Source organism: Bradysia coprophila, chromosome X (assembly GCF_014529535.1).
Source record: "Bradysia coprophila strain Holo2 chromosome X, BU_Bcop_v1, whole genome shotgun sequence".
Lineage (NCBI taxonomy): Eukaryota > Metazoa > Arthropoda > Insecta > Diptera > Sciaridae > Bradysia > Bradysia coprophila.
Window position 1 is genome coordinate 7,261,732 of NC_050737.1, and position 16,030 is coordinate 7,277,761.

Genomic DNA, 16,030 nt, shown 5'->3' on the forward strand with positions numbered 1-16,030 from the left:
TTCACTAACACATGTAGGGATGTAGGCGTTGAAATAGATGTATAATTACTAAGGTATATTGCACGAGTTTTTTTTTCGCTTGCTTGTGTCAAGCGATATACGGAACTACATGCATTTGTAGCTCGCTAATATAATTATAGCTTTAGACAAATCATATGATTAGTCTAAGTATTGGGCATCGTGTTGTACAAAGACGACTTTTGTAGCGTTACTCATATATTTTCCATACTAGGGTAGCGATTCGCTACAGAATTAGAGTATACATAAACTTTGTGATTGTTTTCATTTAAATAGTTATTTACATCAAGGAGAAAGTAATCTTTTTTGCATACTCGCAAAAAGAGTATGTTTTGTTACGAGTGATAAAAAGTGCAATTTCAGGCGCAGAAAACGTCGTTTTGAACTCGTGATGAAAGCGGATTTTTTTAGGACACGTCGTCGGCTTCGCTTTGTTAGGCAATCTTACGACTATGAAGTTGCTAGAGAGAGTATTACTTGTACCAAATAAACAAAAGCACATTTAGTCTATTTCGCTGTGATGTACGTGTAAATTGTGTACACATATACCCAGTGGAAACCCTCAATTATCGTATAAATTTCTGAACAATAATTAATTTGAATCTTTTCTTCACAAGATGAGTACGCAAATCGTGAAAAATGCTTGAAAAGTTGACCAATGATTGAAGAATGTATGAACTATCTGTCAAGTATATTTCGTGCATGATGTAAACTTAATGTAAACGCTTATTTTTCAGGCACATTTCATGCATTTTGCTTAGTCTCATAAATTGTGTAGCTAACCTATATTACTCACATTGGAGATGATTAGTTTGACATTTCCATATTTTTACCAATGTTTAAGATGTTTGTTTGTGCTGTTCAGCAATGAATGTATAAACGAGGTATGGTCTGTCCATACAAACCGGAGGAAATAGTGATAAAAATTATTGAGAGATGAGTTTCTTTATATGAAATCGCTATTTCCTCCCCTTCATACAAATTTAGACATTAGACCATACCTATAGAGTATACTTTCATTGCTATTCAGAGCTGATGTGATATCATCATCGTTTTAACAGTACGATGGAACAGACCTATTATATTGGCAAAAAGTTTTGTAATTGACCGGTGGCACAAAACTTTACTTTACCTGGAAACCAGACTAATTCCAGGGGTAACGTTATCTAACATGTAACAAAAACTTTTACTCACAAAAAGGGCCTCAGCTCCGAGCAAACAAAGTTCAAACGAACACAGCAAAACAAACAGAGCAGAATTACTCTTCCCTTTCCCATGGTACGCGTGAAGCGAATGCGGAGACAAATTGCCGTTGTATCCGGAGTAGGGTGTAGCGGTTTTTACAAAATGTGTTAGTTCTTTTAAGGCTCAGCCGGAAATCCACTCACCTCGTCCATCTGATCATTTTATGGAAGAAAAAAAAATTTCAAACTTTGATTTTGTGCTGCCGCCAGATCGATTTTTGAAAATTTCGTCGTTTTCGGTCCACGTCACATATATCGATTTTTTACGGTGGGTTCAGTGTACATAAAAAGTTGAGTCAACATGGTAATCTAATCTCCAGGCTTCACAGATTATTTTATAAAAAAGATCAAGTCTAAAAAATATTTTTTGGTTTCATGACTGATTGTCAAAGTTCCCGGTGGTGATTTTGAGACTTTAATCTCGCCACAAAATTTGATGAAAATGTGCAAAAATGTAAATTAAACTTTAAATATGCTAAATGGACCGCGTTGAGTCAAACACAGCATCTGATTTGAATTGGGACACCTAAATTTGATATTTATCTGACAAAAAGTTGTGTTTTTGGTACATGGAATATTGGTGGCGAAAGTCGAATTACCTCAAATCAATAATTTTTTAGCTTAAAATGTATTCCCAGGTTCTGACAATGCGAAACCTTCAATTTTAAGCGTTTTCTAAACGACGCCATCTTGTGACCGTACAAACATCAAAGTTGGGACCCTGAATTGACACATTTTCCATCTTTTCTCGAAAATGCTTCAACCGATTTTTTTGATATATACCTCAATCGATAGGTAATTTCAGCGGCTATCAACGGTAAGACTTACACAAAAATTCTATGTACCGTTGAGAAATTGAGAAAAACCACCCAAAAAAACACTTTTTGGTAATTTGCGGTGGCTCACATGCACGTGGCCGCTCTCAAATGTTTTTATTCGGAAGCGCCGATCTCGAAAACCCTTTAGACACAAATTTCACTACAATTCATTGTATTTACGCGAAATGGCAGCCAGTTTTCGTTTCAAAAATTCCGACTTTGAAGCCACCTAGCGGCCAAGCGACGCATAAAAAAATTTTGTGACCTACATTTCCTGAATCAGCATCAAAAGCACTACCGAAATCAACCATAAATTCATTAGGTCCGATGTATGGCCTCAGTCCTAACCTAGGTCCGAACTCGACTTTTTCCCATCTCGCCACCCCACAAAACACGCCTATCTACTTTTTAGATTTTTAGAAAGTACGATGCCCTGCGGGCATCGTGTAATAGATGCCGGGACAGTCATGAACTAAGGCGCAGCGCTGCGCGCTGCGCTTGCAATAAATAAACAATTTACTGATAAATATGCTAGTATATAGCTCAAAATAACTATCTATACCGTTATATAGTTCAATATAGCTCAATATACCTATATATATTTATATATAGATATACATATTTGGGATCCTTGAAACACCACACACACATAACCAATCACTTCCCACTGATCAGTAACTTTGTAGGTATCATGTTCACCGATTTATATTGTTTTTACAAAAATCCAAAATGGCGGCCGACGGCCATTTTATTAGGAGACCTGAAATAGTACTGACGATTCACATTTATTAATACCTTTCAAACAAAAAAAAATTCATGAAATTCGGTCAAATTTTACTCGAGATATTAACAAAAAACACCACCTTCACTGTACGGCCGAGTAGCCTCATATAAGCTCACTCCAAGAGACCTAGCTCACGCTCCGGTGAACCGAATTTCATTTTTTCCCTTATTGGTACGGTCAATACCTATCTATTGAAGCAAAATCCATCTAAATACGTTCAAATTTGGCCAACCTACAAGCAAAAACGGCTTGCCGCCCTGCACCTAGTTCACACCAAGGGGTCTAACAAACGAGTCGGTCATCCAATTTCCATTAACTTTTTTTTGTCGATAAGTATTGTAAATACCTTTCATTTGATGTATCACTTACCAGTGTAGCCTTTAAATGGCCAGAGAAATCTTTGGAAAACGTTAAAGCACTTATGGGGCCACAACTCGGGAGGGGTCGACCCAAAATCGCCCATCTTCGAACTTAGCCTCACTATTTCGACTATCTTTCAGGGAAAAAAAAAATTGAAATCGGATTTGATTTACTTAAGATATTAACGTGACGGACAGACAGACAGACAGACGGACAGACAAAATTTTTATTGCAGATTCGTCATCTATGAACATAGGCAAACACTTTGCCCTTACCGTCTGCTTCGAATTCCATCAATTACACACGGCATCGTAATCCTATAAGCCCCTTTGTACTTCGTACGGGGCTAAAAATATCTTTTCATAGATTTTTTTTTTAAATTTCAATCTGCAAATTTTGCTCCTTATCGACTCCTGATTATAAATTAAGACGAATCTACACATGGCTAAATTGTTGCCTACATTTTCCGGCAAAATCATTATTATTTTGATGATAATTTTGGACTCGCGTCCTTTTTGGAAAAAGTACGACCATCGTTTGGTGTTAAAATGTGTTAGCTTTCACTAAAAATTTAAATGTTTATGGTGATGTAACCTACCTCCGAGAAAACTCAAAATATGTGTCAATTTTCGTAAAATATTGAGTTTTCTCAGACTGAGGTTACATCACCACAAACATTTAAATTTTAACTGAAACTGAAACACATTTTAACACCAAAAGATGGTCGTACTTTTTCCAAAAAGGATGCGAGTCCAAAATTATCATCAAAATAATAATAATTTTGCCCGGAAATGTAGGCAACAATTTAGCCATGTGTAGATTCGTCTTAACTGACTTTGTTTACATGGACCAGCTGGTCAAACAAACATGCAACCAAAAATGAAATTACTCAATAGTAAATTTCGAAGACTTATATTTGTGAAGCAGGGTCAGTCTCAGTAAGCATTGCAGATATATCAAAACAGTAGATTTTTGTGATTAAAATAGTTTTTGATAAGAACTACTAAATTACTAAAACAATGTTGTGGGTAGTGAATGAATATTTTTGTTTAGCCGATTTAACATGGCTGATATGACGGGAGGATAGTGAAAGTACACTCTTAAATACAGCAACAGGGCATCAGACGTTCGTAACTTTAAGAATTAGTAACTTGACTGTTCTTATTGGATTTTATAAACTCAGCTGTCAAGTTACGAATATTTAGAGTTACAAAAATACGAGAATCGGCGCCCAGAATTCGTGTAAAGTAGCTGTCAACAAAAAAAATCCTGGAAATATGATGTGTACGTTTGTGTATGATTGTGACAGTGCTATTAATAACAGTTTAGCTACAGGCAACTACGAAATAAATTTTGTAAGAAGTTCTTTAGGGAATAATTTGAAAACAGACATCCAAATATTACGATAAAATTTAAAAATGATTTTGAAACATTTGCCGCTCATACTGCTGTACTGAACAATATGTCGATAATGTCTCACTATCGTCGTGCTGTTTTACCATCATCAAAATCTATATGTGTCAGTTATTCTTGCATCGCCATTTTATAACTTTCTTTCTTGCACTAATCAAAAATGAAGTCATCGAAGGAAAAAAAGCCTGATTTAAAATTAAAAAAGAAGAACACCAACGAAAAGAATGCGGCTCCGAACAAAATTCATAGTTACTTCCAGCCAACTATAAAAAATAATGAAGATAATGTCAACAGCACGCAGAACATTTATGTTGAAGCATTAAAAAAGAAGCTTCGAGGTAAGAATTTTTCAACAGCTTTTGTGTGACGCTTTCTGCATGTCTTATATCTGAAATTACAAAATCTAGACGCCAGCACTGCTCAACCCACGGATAATGCCATTTCGTTGAATAACAAAGAGGAAGCTGATGCTTTTGAAGTGGTTGGCTGTGAGACAAATGCAAAGGAAGATCAAACAAGTAAACAATTTGGAACCGACTGTGTCGATGAAGTGGCAAAGAACGATCGTGCTTTTAAAGATGTTGTTGCCTACCGCGTCGATGATTCAGAAACAGTTCGTAGTTCCACTAATGTCGCGGAACATTCATCTGTATGCACAAATGCTGGTTGCGTACAGAAGGCCCTTGAATGTCAAGAATGGGAACGGAAATACAAAGAGATGAAAAAGGTCTATTTAAACCTTACTATCAATTATACGGAGGAGAACATTAAATACAAAAACTTGCTGAAAGCCACAACATTGATCACGCATTCCAACAATTGTGAAGGGCCCTCATCTAGTGACAGCATCTTCACATCAAATGAACTTAAAGCTCTGCAGCACATTCCACTTGACAAACCGAAGGACTCGACATTCATAATGGAATGTTTACAATATGCGTACAAGACCAATCTTGCCGACTTGTGTCGCCGAACACTGAAAGGTACCAGTGAAAAAGTGGAATTCAATGAGAAAGGCGAAGAAGTCAAACGACAGCCTGCAAAGTCTGCCATGACACCAGAGAAAACTACCCGCATAAAGCAACTGTTCATTGATCGCATAGCAAAATGCAACATTGATTCAAGCGTACAGTCGGAGAGAATCGACGATGTGTATATGAATCGACTATTTGCGTCAGGAATCAAAAACATTTCCAAAAAGTATCCGGAGGAGTAGTTGTGCTATTTTTTCATTTCCAATTTTTGCCCTGAAGTAATGTGAACTAACTGTGAACCAAAGATTTGAATAACGATATAGCTTAAAGCATTGGTTTAATAAATAGTAAATAAAAGCCAAAAAAATTGTGTTTTCTAAGTAGAACTGCAGCGGATGTCGAGGGTGATGTATGGAAGAATTGATGGCACCAGAAAATTAATATAACGTGAAATAACTAAGACAATATTGGTGTGCGATGGATAAAGGATCGAGACTGGCGTAGGCCACTAATTTTTTTTTTATTCAATTAATTTTTCATAGTCGGCGAACTTAGACGACTCACCAAAAAAACTTTTTCGACAAACTTCGTCTGGAATTTATTTTTTTCTGTAGCACTGGACTCCAATTAGTAGAATGGGACTAATACAGCTAACAAGAATCCCAAAACAATTTTTGTTAGAGGTCGAAATAGGTGGGAGACCGAAAACTCGAAAATTTAGCTTCTATGATTTGTCGCAAATGAATTTTTGACATCTAGGGATGATAACAATTTTTTGTGAACTACGCCAGACTCGATCCTTCATCCATCGCACACCCCTAGTAAAACAAAAAGCACTGATTTCAGCTATAATTTTACGCTTCCGTCGCCCAACTTTTGGTACGTTTACAAAGTTCTAGCATTCAACCTGCATTGGTTATACACACCTTTAAGCACGAAAATTAACTTAAAAGAGGAAATTGTAGAATGTTCATATATGGGAAATTCCAGCGTAAGTCATGTTACCAAATCAAATTTTGTCTCTTTTTGATGTACGAATACGCACCAAAGAAGATGCGAAAAAACATACCGTAAGTCATGTTACCAAATGTGACTATGCATATTGTAGAGCGCCATCGCTACAATACAATGGGGATGTTGTGAGACTGAAAGAGAAAAATTTCTGTCACAAAATACGTGGATTTACCCATATACGTAGGTACAATCGTAATGGCCGAGTTCAATCTAACGGAGCATTAGCTAGACCAATATTTAGGCTTAACAAGTGTTATTCCTGCCTTAACTTTGCAGATTTTTTTTTTCAATTCTTGGTTGTATGGCATAGCACATACATTACAGTCAGTTTTTGACTTTTTGTCGATGTAGGACATTTCTTAATCTAACTTCAAAGTCAAACTTATTCTCACTTTATGTATAACGAATTATAGTGTCGAAAACCAATTGACCAATTAACTATTGAATACGGACCACGACAAAAAAAATCTAAAACTTGTTCCAGTTTATCAACAAAGCTTTTTATTCATTTTCATAGTGGTTTGGAGGAGAAACAACATATTTATACAATCCAACTTGCATAAAAATCTTTTTTTCTGTAATAAATTCAATCGGGGCCATAATTACTTTCTTTGTCGATTGGACCTTCTCGATGTGATAAATGTTGTCAATTACTTCGTACTCCTCTACAAAAACAAAATTTTCTTCGCCCATTTTCCAATAAAATTTTACAGCACCAATTTGTCCTCCAAACAATTTGACAAAATAATCCACCGATCTTTTCGGTCTTGTATACAAGATACTGGTGAAAATTGACTTTCCCAGTTGACAACGCTTATATACCTCCAACGGAACGTTAGAAAGATTTAGTCTTTGGAGATTAACGACATTTAGAGCAAACAGACCATGCTCTGCAATGGTAATACTTTTGCCCAGAAAATTATCGTTCTTGCGTACTGCTTTCTTCGTGTCATCAGGTCGATTTGTGAGCGAGTTCTTCAGGACATATTTAGTCGACATCTGATACAGTACGTCCGTCGTTCCGTTGATCATTTTCAAAATGCATCCGTTGTTCCGCTCGAAAGGGAAAGCTGACTGTGCCCAGAGTGGGCCCTGTTTTTCGACAGCTACGGTGATATGCTTTAGCAGGTGAATGACCGTAACCATATTCTCTTTTCCGTACAAGTCTTGATGTTGCTTTACAAAGTCATTGAGCATTTCTCCAGCCTGATCCACCTCAATCCTGGGTATGTTTTCCTTTAACAACATATATACCGCCGCAGACAGCATGCGAATATGTTGTACATATCGATTCGGTAAGCACCCAGGAAGACATACTGGCAAGTAGTACAGCAACAGTGATCTGAATTCACTCGCTTTAAAATTTTTTCGTTGATCCAACGATCGAGGTTTGCGAACGATGCTTGACGTCGGTTTTATTGCCAAAATTTTTTCGTTCAGTGTCTTTCTTATCTTTGGAGCAATGTAAAACAATCGGTGACTAAATTTTGGATTACAACAGAAATCCATTAACCGTTTCACTGATCCAAGTAGTACACAGTGCATGTAGTCTATTCCCATGCCGAATATAATGTTAAAATGTTCGAGGCCAACCAAGCACGATACACCTAAACGAAATTTAAATCATCAGACTCGGGAAAGGCAAAATCGTGAGTAAAAACTTGAGTGAACTAATTTCGATAAAATTTAAAGTTTTTTGAACTGTTTACCTTTTATGCCATCGATAGCTTTTCCATCTGAAGACGTATGCACTTGTAGCATTTTCTCCAACGTATCAACTTCATCTCGTAACTTGAAATCTTCGTCCCCTTCCAGATAGCGTACAAATTTCGAAGTTTCCGTCGTTATTTTGTCTTTGCTGATTGCTTTCTTCTTTTTTTTGTCTCTTTTTATTTCGACCAGTTCACCTGGGTTTTCACAATACGTGCACCCATCATAGCTACCAAACTGCTTTGTCTCCTGAAGAATGCTCTTCGCTGGCAAATCAACGACTGCAAGTGTGATGAGTGGCTTGAAGGTGAAGTCCTCATTCTCAATTGTTATTTTGATGTTGTTCTCTTTCAATTCCGACAACTCACTGACTAACGGCAGTAGATATTTTTGACAGTCCGGCTTACCATTGTTGTAGTACAACCCCGAAATGATTATGTTTTCCGGGAGGAATCGTATGCGTGGTGGCAAGTTATTTTGTACCAATTGAATCGGCCACACCGAAAGAGCATTAGATTTGAACTTATTTGCACCGTCTATATTGAGGCTCAGCGAAACAATATTGACATCTGTCTCGCGGTATTGTTCCAAAACATTTCTTAAGATTTCACCGTCGTGTACATCAGTGAATGCCATGGGATTGCTGGAAGTGTCGAATGTGCTGATATAGGACCAATTGTCCTTCAAACTCTTCAAAATTTGCGGCGCAATGGGAAAACTCACAAAAAAGTTTGTCTCTTTAGTCTTTAAAACTGTATCACATCGGCAACACTTCACATTATTCGAATTTTCTGAATTCACTTTCGTGGCACAATTACACTTCTCACAATCGACGTAATAAAATATTTCCAATAGATCTCGATTTTGGCGAAACAGTTTCATTATTTGTTGCTTTTTCGTTGGCAGTTTGTCGCACTCTTCTCGCTTTTCATTGCAGAGGTCCATGATATCTTCTAGAGCAACAAGGGACCAATTGTGTCTCACGTACCGTCCCGTTACTTTGTCAACAAAGGGATCAGTTTTTTGAATATCGCGCTCGTCTTCCTTATTCGTCGTAACATCGTTTTCGCTGTCTTAAATCCGATTTATTTAATCAATTGAAAATTGATTTTATAACAAGAAAGACGTTACATACCTATTATGCTGTCCAAAGAAATTTCTAATGATGAATTTACGCGAGCCATTTTAAGTTGTTTCAGTTCTTGTGCAGTTTGTTATTATACATATTTGCAAACGTCAAAAAAAAATTAGGAAACTGCAATAAATTCAACAACAAATCTTCGTTATCGACACGATCATGGTCACGACCGTTTTCTATTGTGGTCAGAATATCGCTTGAGATGTTGAGGCCCCCAGTTGTTGTGTTGCTTACTTATACGACCATGAATGAAAACAATTTAATGAAGATGACCGGTCACTCCGGTCGAATGCACGGCATCATCAACAACAATTAAATTGTTTCCATTCATGGTCGTATACGTAAGCAACACAACAACTGGGGGCCTCAACATCACTCCTCCAGCTTAATAATTTACCGTTACCGACCGGCAGCACAGAAACGAATGACGATTTCCACCACTTCCTCATTCGCCTGATAATCCTAACATTCTTCAACTTTTATATTTTACCTAGAAACTGAGTAAAAATTTACAAAATTCACCTAGTGTGTCAATGGTCACCTATTGTGATGTTTTTAGGTTCAAATTCTTCTGAGGACGTCAAAGCAAATGGTGTTTCCGTTTTTCCCAAGGATCGAAAGTGGCTGTTTACAAACCTAGGGATGAAAAGTAAATTGGCATTAAACTCAAAATCCATTACATAAATCGGGATAAAAATGAAACGTTTCGTTTTGGTGTGTATTGACTGTATCTACTTTTCAACTTTTTTTACCTTGTTACGTAAAATTTTATTGTTGAATCATTTTATGTTTCTACGACCTGATTATATTTCGCAGGTTCGTTGAAAAGGACATAGTGTGACATTTCGCGCACTTCCGTTATATTAAAGATTGTCGTAGTCTGGGCTAAAAACATTTTCGATCTTAAAAGTGATAACGCGAGCATTAAATTATGAAATTCTCGTGGTTAAAATTTTTAGTAAAACTTTCGTTTTCCAAGTGAAAAATGTCTCCAGTAATTTAACATCTACCGCCTTTTAACTCTCAATCAAGATTCTTATCATGTCCATTTACTTGTTTCGCCAGTGCCGTTACATCAAATTAATTACAGTCTTGAAATTCGTTAAAACTTGAGTAAAAAAAATCCATCGATTTTAGTCGTTGTTCTTCCATTTATTTATTTAATTTTTAACGGTGACCTATAACAACGATTGTTCCAACAGCATTGTGAGTTTGAAAACTTGTGTCCGTATGCATTATATTTCAACATATTCGGTTACATTGTTGACATTAAATTGAGCTTCGCAGCTTTACGTGAAACATTGTAAATTAATTCAACTTGTTATCTCGCATATAAAATAGCTGCTAATTTATTGACTCGCAGACATAAAATTTGAAAATGCTTTTATATATTCCTTGCTAATATATCTATAATATAATTCAATGCAATGTTTATGCATGTTACTTTGTTTTTTGTTGTTGAAAATACAACGTAAAAAAAAGTGGAAGTAGAATTCGTACAAAAAAAGAGTGTATGCATATGCATGCTAAATTTCAGCATTGTATTATATGATGCGATTAAATATAGGTATAAACTGAACTTATAATGCTTATAATTGGATCATATATTATCGTGATTAAGCTATATTAAATAAATTGGTTTGGAAGGAATATAATATGGATGTGTATGCATACCACTAAAATATATCGAGAGAGAACGAAAAAAAAAACAACAACCATCAACAACAACAACGAATATATTCTCGGTATCCTACAATTTATTTCCATACTAACTTAAGATAATATTTTTTAAAAACATTTAAATATAATGATTTTTTTGTTTGGTATGAGAGTAGTAAATACCTTGGGTCATTCGGTTTTTTTTTCGTTATTTTTTTTTTTTGTTTCGTTTCAAGTATGATGGGGCTCGGGTGTTGTTTTTATTGAGTTTTCTGTTGAAGTGAACTTGAATTCCCTTAACTACAACACATAAACGTTTCGGATCCTATAATTCTTTTACCAGTTTGTGTTTTTTTCTGGTTATAAAAAATATTCATGGGTTTTTTTCTGCTCCCCGTTCATTCCATTCCAATTTTTTTTTTTTGGTTTTTGTTTTCGGGAAAAACGAGAAACGAAATATAATATTCAAAACCATCATGCAACATAACATCGTATGTATGAGATAATTTTTATAGGTGTTATGTGTGTGTAACCTAAACCTCATGGTTCAATAACAATATCATAAAAATAACAATAAGCATAATAATACACTCATGTAAATATACCATGCGCAAAAATATATATCAAAATTTACCACCAAAACGAATTTTGATACAATTTTTCAAAAAAAAAAGACGAAGGGAAATAAAAGAAAGTATACCAATGGTGTATCGTCGTTTTGAAAAATGCTGATCACAATGAGCGTATAACAAACAGCATTTGTTACACATCTCTATATATAATATGCATTCCATTTTTCATACCCTTAAATTCACATAAAAATCTTTCTGACATGATCGATGGCGATGCTTAACAATGAACTTTATCTTTTATAATGTCTCAATTCAAAAAATAAAGCCATAGATTATTTAAACATATAAATCATTCATGCATAAAGGGATTATTTCAGCCATATTTTCCTTATGTTTCGTATATATATTATATATAAAATGCTATAACGTTCTTTGATCCTTTTGTCCTAAGAATTATTGTTTTAGTCTCTTTTTTTGTAATGGGAGGAGACTCCTGCTCTCTATATAATATGAAATTCTCATGGGGTCAAAATCTAGAATTATTTCTGATGTTTTTATAAGTAGATGAGTACAATGAAAGGTATAATTTATTGTTAATGGTTGAATAAAACTACTTAAGGTACATAAGAAATGTTACTTTTATTGAACTGCTAATTCAGAAAAAGGGTCCGACAATTTATGATATATAACTTAATATGACCGTCCGTAGGTTCAATGTGAAGTTGTTGAAAATTTTATAATTTCTAATGTGGAAACGTTGAACCGCTCTTTTTTATCTTTGTCTATGCATCAAATGTGAAATGGAAAGGAATAACGTTTGCCAGTCATGATACTGTGAGTTGATATAATATGAAGACTGAATAATGTTTGTTTTTATTTTCATTTCTCAGACACAGACTAACCAATTTAAGAGAATTGATATTTAGATGTTTGATTTTATCAATATAGTGAGTTAGATAAAATATTATTTGATGTAATTGCTACTATAAAGTCATCTTCCTTTAAAAAAATAAATAAATATTTCCAAATTGGGTTGTTCAACATAGATTAATTTTTACCAGCGTCAAGCAAGTTACAGGAACTATTAAAACACAGCCGCTCCACACTTGAGTTAACGTTTCTTGTCATAGCACTAATTTCGATTTACCCTCCATCTGCCGATGCTACTGTCGAATGACAAAACTATATTCCATCACTCTATTTCCTATTCGTTTTAATTTTATCAAAAAAAGATTCTGAAAGTTCCTATTCTGTGTTGCTGATTCGCGGAAGATCCACTGGAATCACAAACACAGCATGTTAGCCCGTCTTAAAAAAAAAACTTGAATCAATCTCCAGTTCAATGTTAATCCATTTATTAACCTAGGAAAATAATTGCTTGTTGTCCATGCATTTTGAAAAGATTTATCAAAATCTACTACTTCGTTAGTTTTCACATACATTTATACCGTAAACCTAGACACATTTCACAGGTTGTCGTCATTATTGTTGATAACAGATGACTAGTCCGTTGGATCTGAATGTGGGAGTATCGCGACCATCGATCTGTTTAATTGTGGAACACGTTGTGAACGCTTAGATCTGACGAACGTCATTTAACTCGGTCTACCAAATTATCCTTTCTCAACAAATTACTAAGTTTCATTTCAGATCTTCATTGATCGTCCATTTTCCAAATTCAACAGGCAGAGAAAAGTGAAATTCGACAAGTTTTCTGATTTGGGAATTGTTATGGTTTTGAATTTATCTCGTTGATCAAATGAAAATAAAGATTTTTATTTCCTGAAATTTGGTTAGGCAACGGGTTAGGCAACAAGAATAAAATACTAAGATTTAGTAAATTTTGTGTAGAATAGCTTTCAAACCACATTAACTCACGATATATCAAATTTTACTTTTCTATCCCTGTACTATCTTTTTTGCAGTGTATTCAAAGATAAAAATTTGGAACTAGATCTAAAAGTTTTTGGGATTAACAGAATGTCACCGATTCTTGTTTGGAATTAAAATTTAATCCTTCCAGAGATTACTTGAAGTTATCCTCTTATAAGTAATCCACAGAGAAATTAAATTTTAATCTTTTGAAGCCCAGCTTTTGACGCTAGTATTTTTGCTGCGCTGAAATAAAAATCTCATTTTAATAACATCAAAATGTTAATTGTAGGGAAATTAAAAAAATATAATTTAGACCCTCTTTTACATAAAAGAACGGAGGCCTCCGTTTGGGCCTATTGTACTAACTACTTATTTGGAACTACTGATTAAGGTGGATTAATGATAGGGATCAGCCTTAAATAATTTAATGTATGGCCGGGAAATATTCTGATTGATCGTGTCGAAAATTTGTAACAGTATCATCTTTGAAATCCTAATTTTTTTAATCACTGAATTTTTTTTATCAATTCCTAGCAGATATTAAAAATAGAGTCACTTTTTGGAAGCAATCCCTATGGACCTAAAAATTGTAATCCCATATTTTAGTCGGTGTTTGTGAAAACAGTTTTAAACGGAGAACATTTTCCGCTATTATTTCAATGGTGAAGCTGCTCCGAGACAGGTACTAGATTCATCAACAGTCGATGCTACGTATATAATAAAGCTTTCTTGGTGTGTGACTCGTAGGTCATAACGTTATTTTAGCAACATCAAGTTGTTCAAGCTTCTTTGTTTGATTTATGAGCAGGAGCAGGATCAATTCATAAATTTATTACATTTTTCCCAATTACACTACACATTGATGAGATCGATTTTTCAACATTAAAATTTTGTTTTGCTAATGACAGAGTTAACGTTTGTCGATAGCATTAGTCTATTATTCATTACATAGAGGACATCAAAACTTCTTTCGAGAATTAGATCGATAAATCCGTCAGTCAATAAAACTAATGCTTGACGCATCGTTACTTGTTTTTAGTTCGTCGTATCCGCAAGAGAACTTTCGAAGTTCGTAATTGTTCACAATGTAATGGATGGTTTAGCTTATGGTCTGGGTGTCCGCAAACACATTCCGGTGAGTGAGCAGATATTCGTTATCCTCTGCGGATTTTCAATTTTCTGTCATTTTCCAAGGATTTTTTCATAATAATTCTCTGAATGGAATTTCAACGAATTTTTCCCAATTGTCAAGTATTTCCTTCTCTTTATTTGATTTTCTTGAGATTTTTAAAGAGCTTTCTAAGATTTTACGGATTTTCTTGTGGATTTTCTATGAATTTGAGAATTTTGTTTCGTAAAATTTTGAAGGAATTTTTAGAGATTTTCTATTGACGGACAAAGAATGTTCTTTTGCCTGACAAAGGATTTTCTATGAACATTTTCCCTCCATCTGTTGAGAATGTGTTACAGGACTGAAGGGTTAAAAATTGTTTTTGTTTCTATGTTCCATTAGCAATTCAAACAATCAAACGTATTAGCGATGTTACGTCGTATTAGCGATGTTTAACTGGAGGGATTCTTTTGAAAAACAGAATCTTGAAATCGGACGCATTTTCCATTGGACTTTTTTATATGTGCCTGAATTGGTATTGGTCCCTAGAACCTAAAACCACTTTCAAAAAAATTCTTCGAATCTTGTGTGGCTAGTGGGAGGTGATCGAAAACTGAAAACATGCACTTTTCTTACAAAAATTTCTCCAGTTACACGAGCCGTACAGGGTCGTGTGGGGTGTCATTAGAAAGGTAATTGCATGTACTAATGGGAAAAATAGGGTCTTGTTGGGTTTAAAATTCATCCACACTGAGATATGTGCAGTTGAAGTTTTCAGTCGAAAAAAGACTGACAACTTACACTTTTCTTACAGAAATTTCTCGAGGTACACGAAACGTACATAGTCGTGTGGGCTGTCATTTGAAAGGTAATTGCATGTACTTTTAGGAAAAATAGAGCTTACAGAAGTTTGGTAGCATCTTCGATGCAATATAAGCACTTAAACATTTCAACTTCACATAACTCATCGAAGATGCTACCAAACTTCTGTAAGCTCTATTTTTCCTAAAAGTACATGCAATTACCTTTCAAATGACACCCCACAAGACCATGTACGTTTCGTGTACCTCGAAAAATTTCTGTAAGAAAAGTGTAAGTTGTCAGTCTTTTTTCGGCTGAAAACTTCAACTGCACATATCTCAGTGTGGATGAATTTTAAACCAAACAAGAACTATTTTTCCCATTAGCACATGCAATTACCTTTCTAATGACACCCCACACGACCCTGTACGGCTCGTGTAACTGGAGAAATTTTTGTAAGAAAAGTGCATGTTTTCAGTTTTCGATCACCTCCCACCAGCCACACAAGATTCGAAGAATTTTTTTGAAAGTGGTTTTAG

General features: G+C 35.0%; 1 protein-coding gene across 1 annotated transcript; it reads right to left on the minus strand.

The window, feature by feature from the left end:
* Positions 1 to 7,126: 7,126 nt before the first annotated feature.
* LOC119085686 lies at positions 7,127 to 9,560 on the minus strand. The gene is made up of 3 exons (XM_037196131.1): positions 9,471 to 9,560; positions 8,335 to 9,408; positions 7,127 to 8,232 (listed from the first exon to the last, which is right to left on the minus strand). The coding sequence occupies exons 1-3, from the start codon at positions 9,517 to 9,519 to the stop codon at positions 7,127 to 7,129; spliced, it is 2,229 nt and encodes a 742-aa protein (XP_037052026.1). The 5' UTR covers positions 9,520 to 9,560.
* Between the last annotated feature and the right edge of the window lie 6,470 nt (positions 9,561 to 16,030).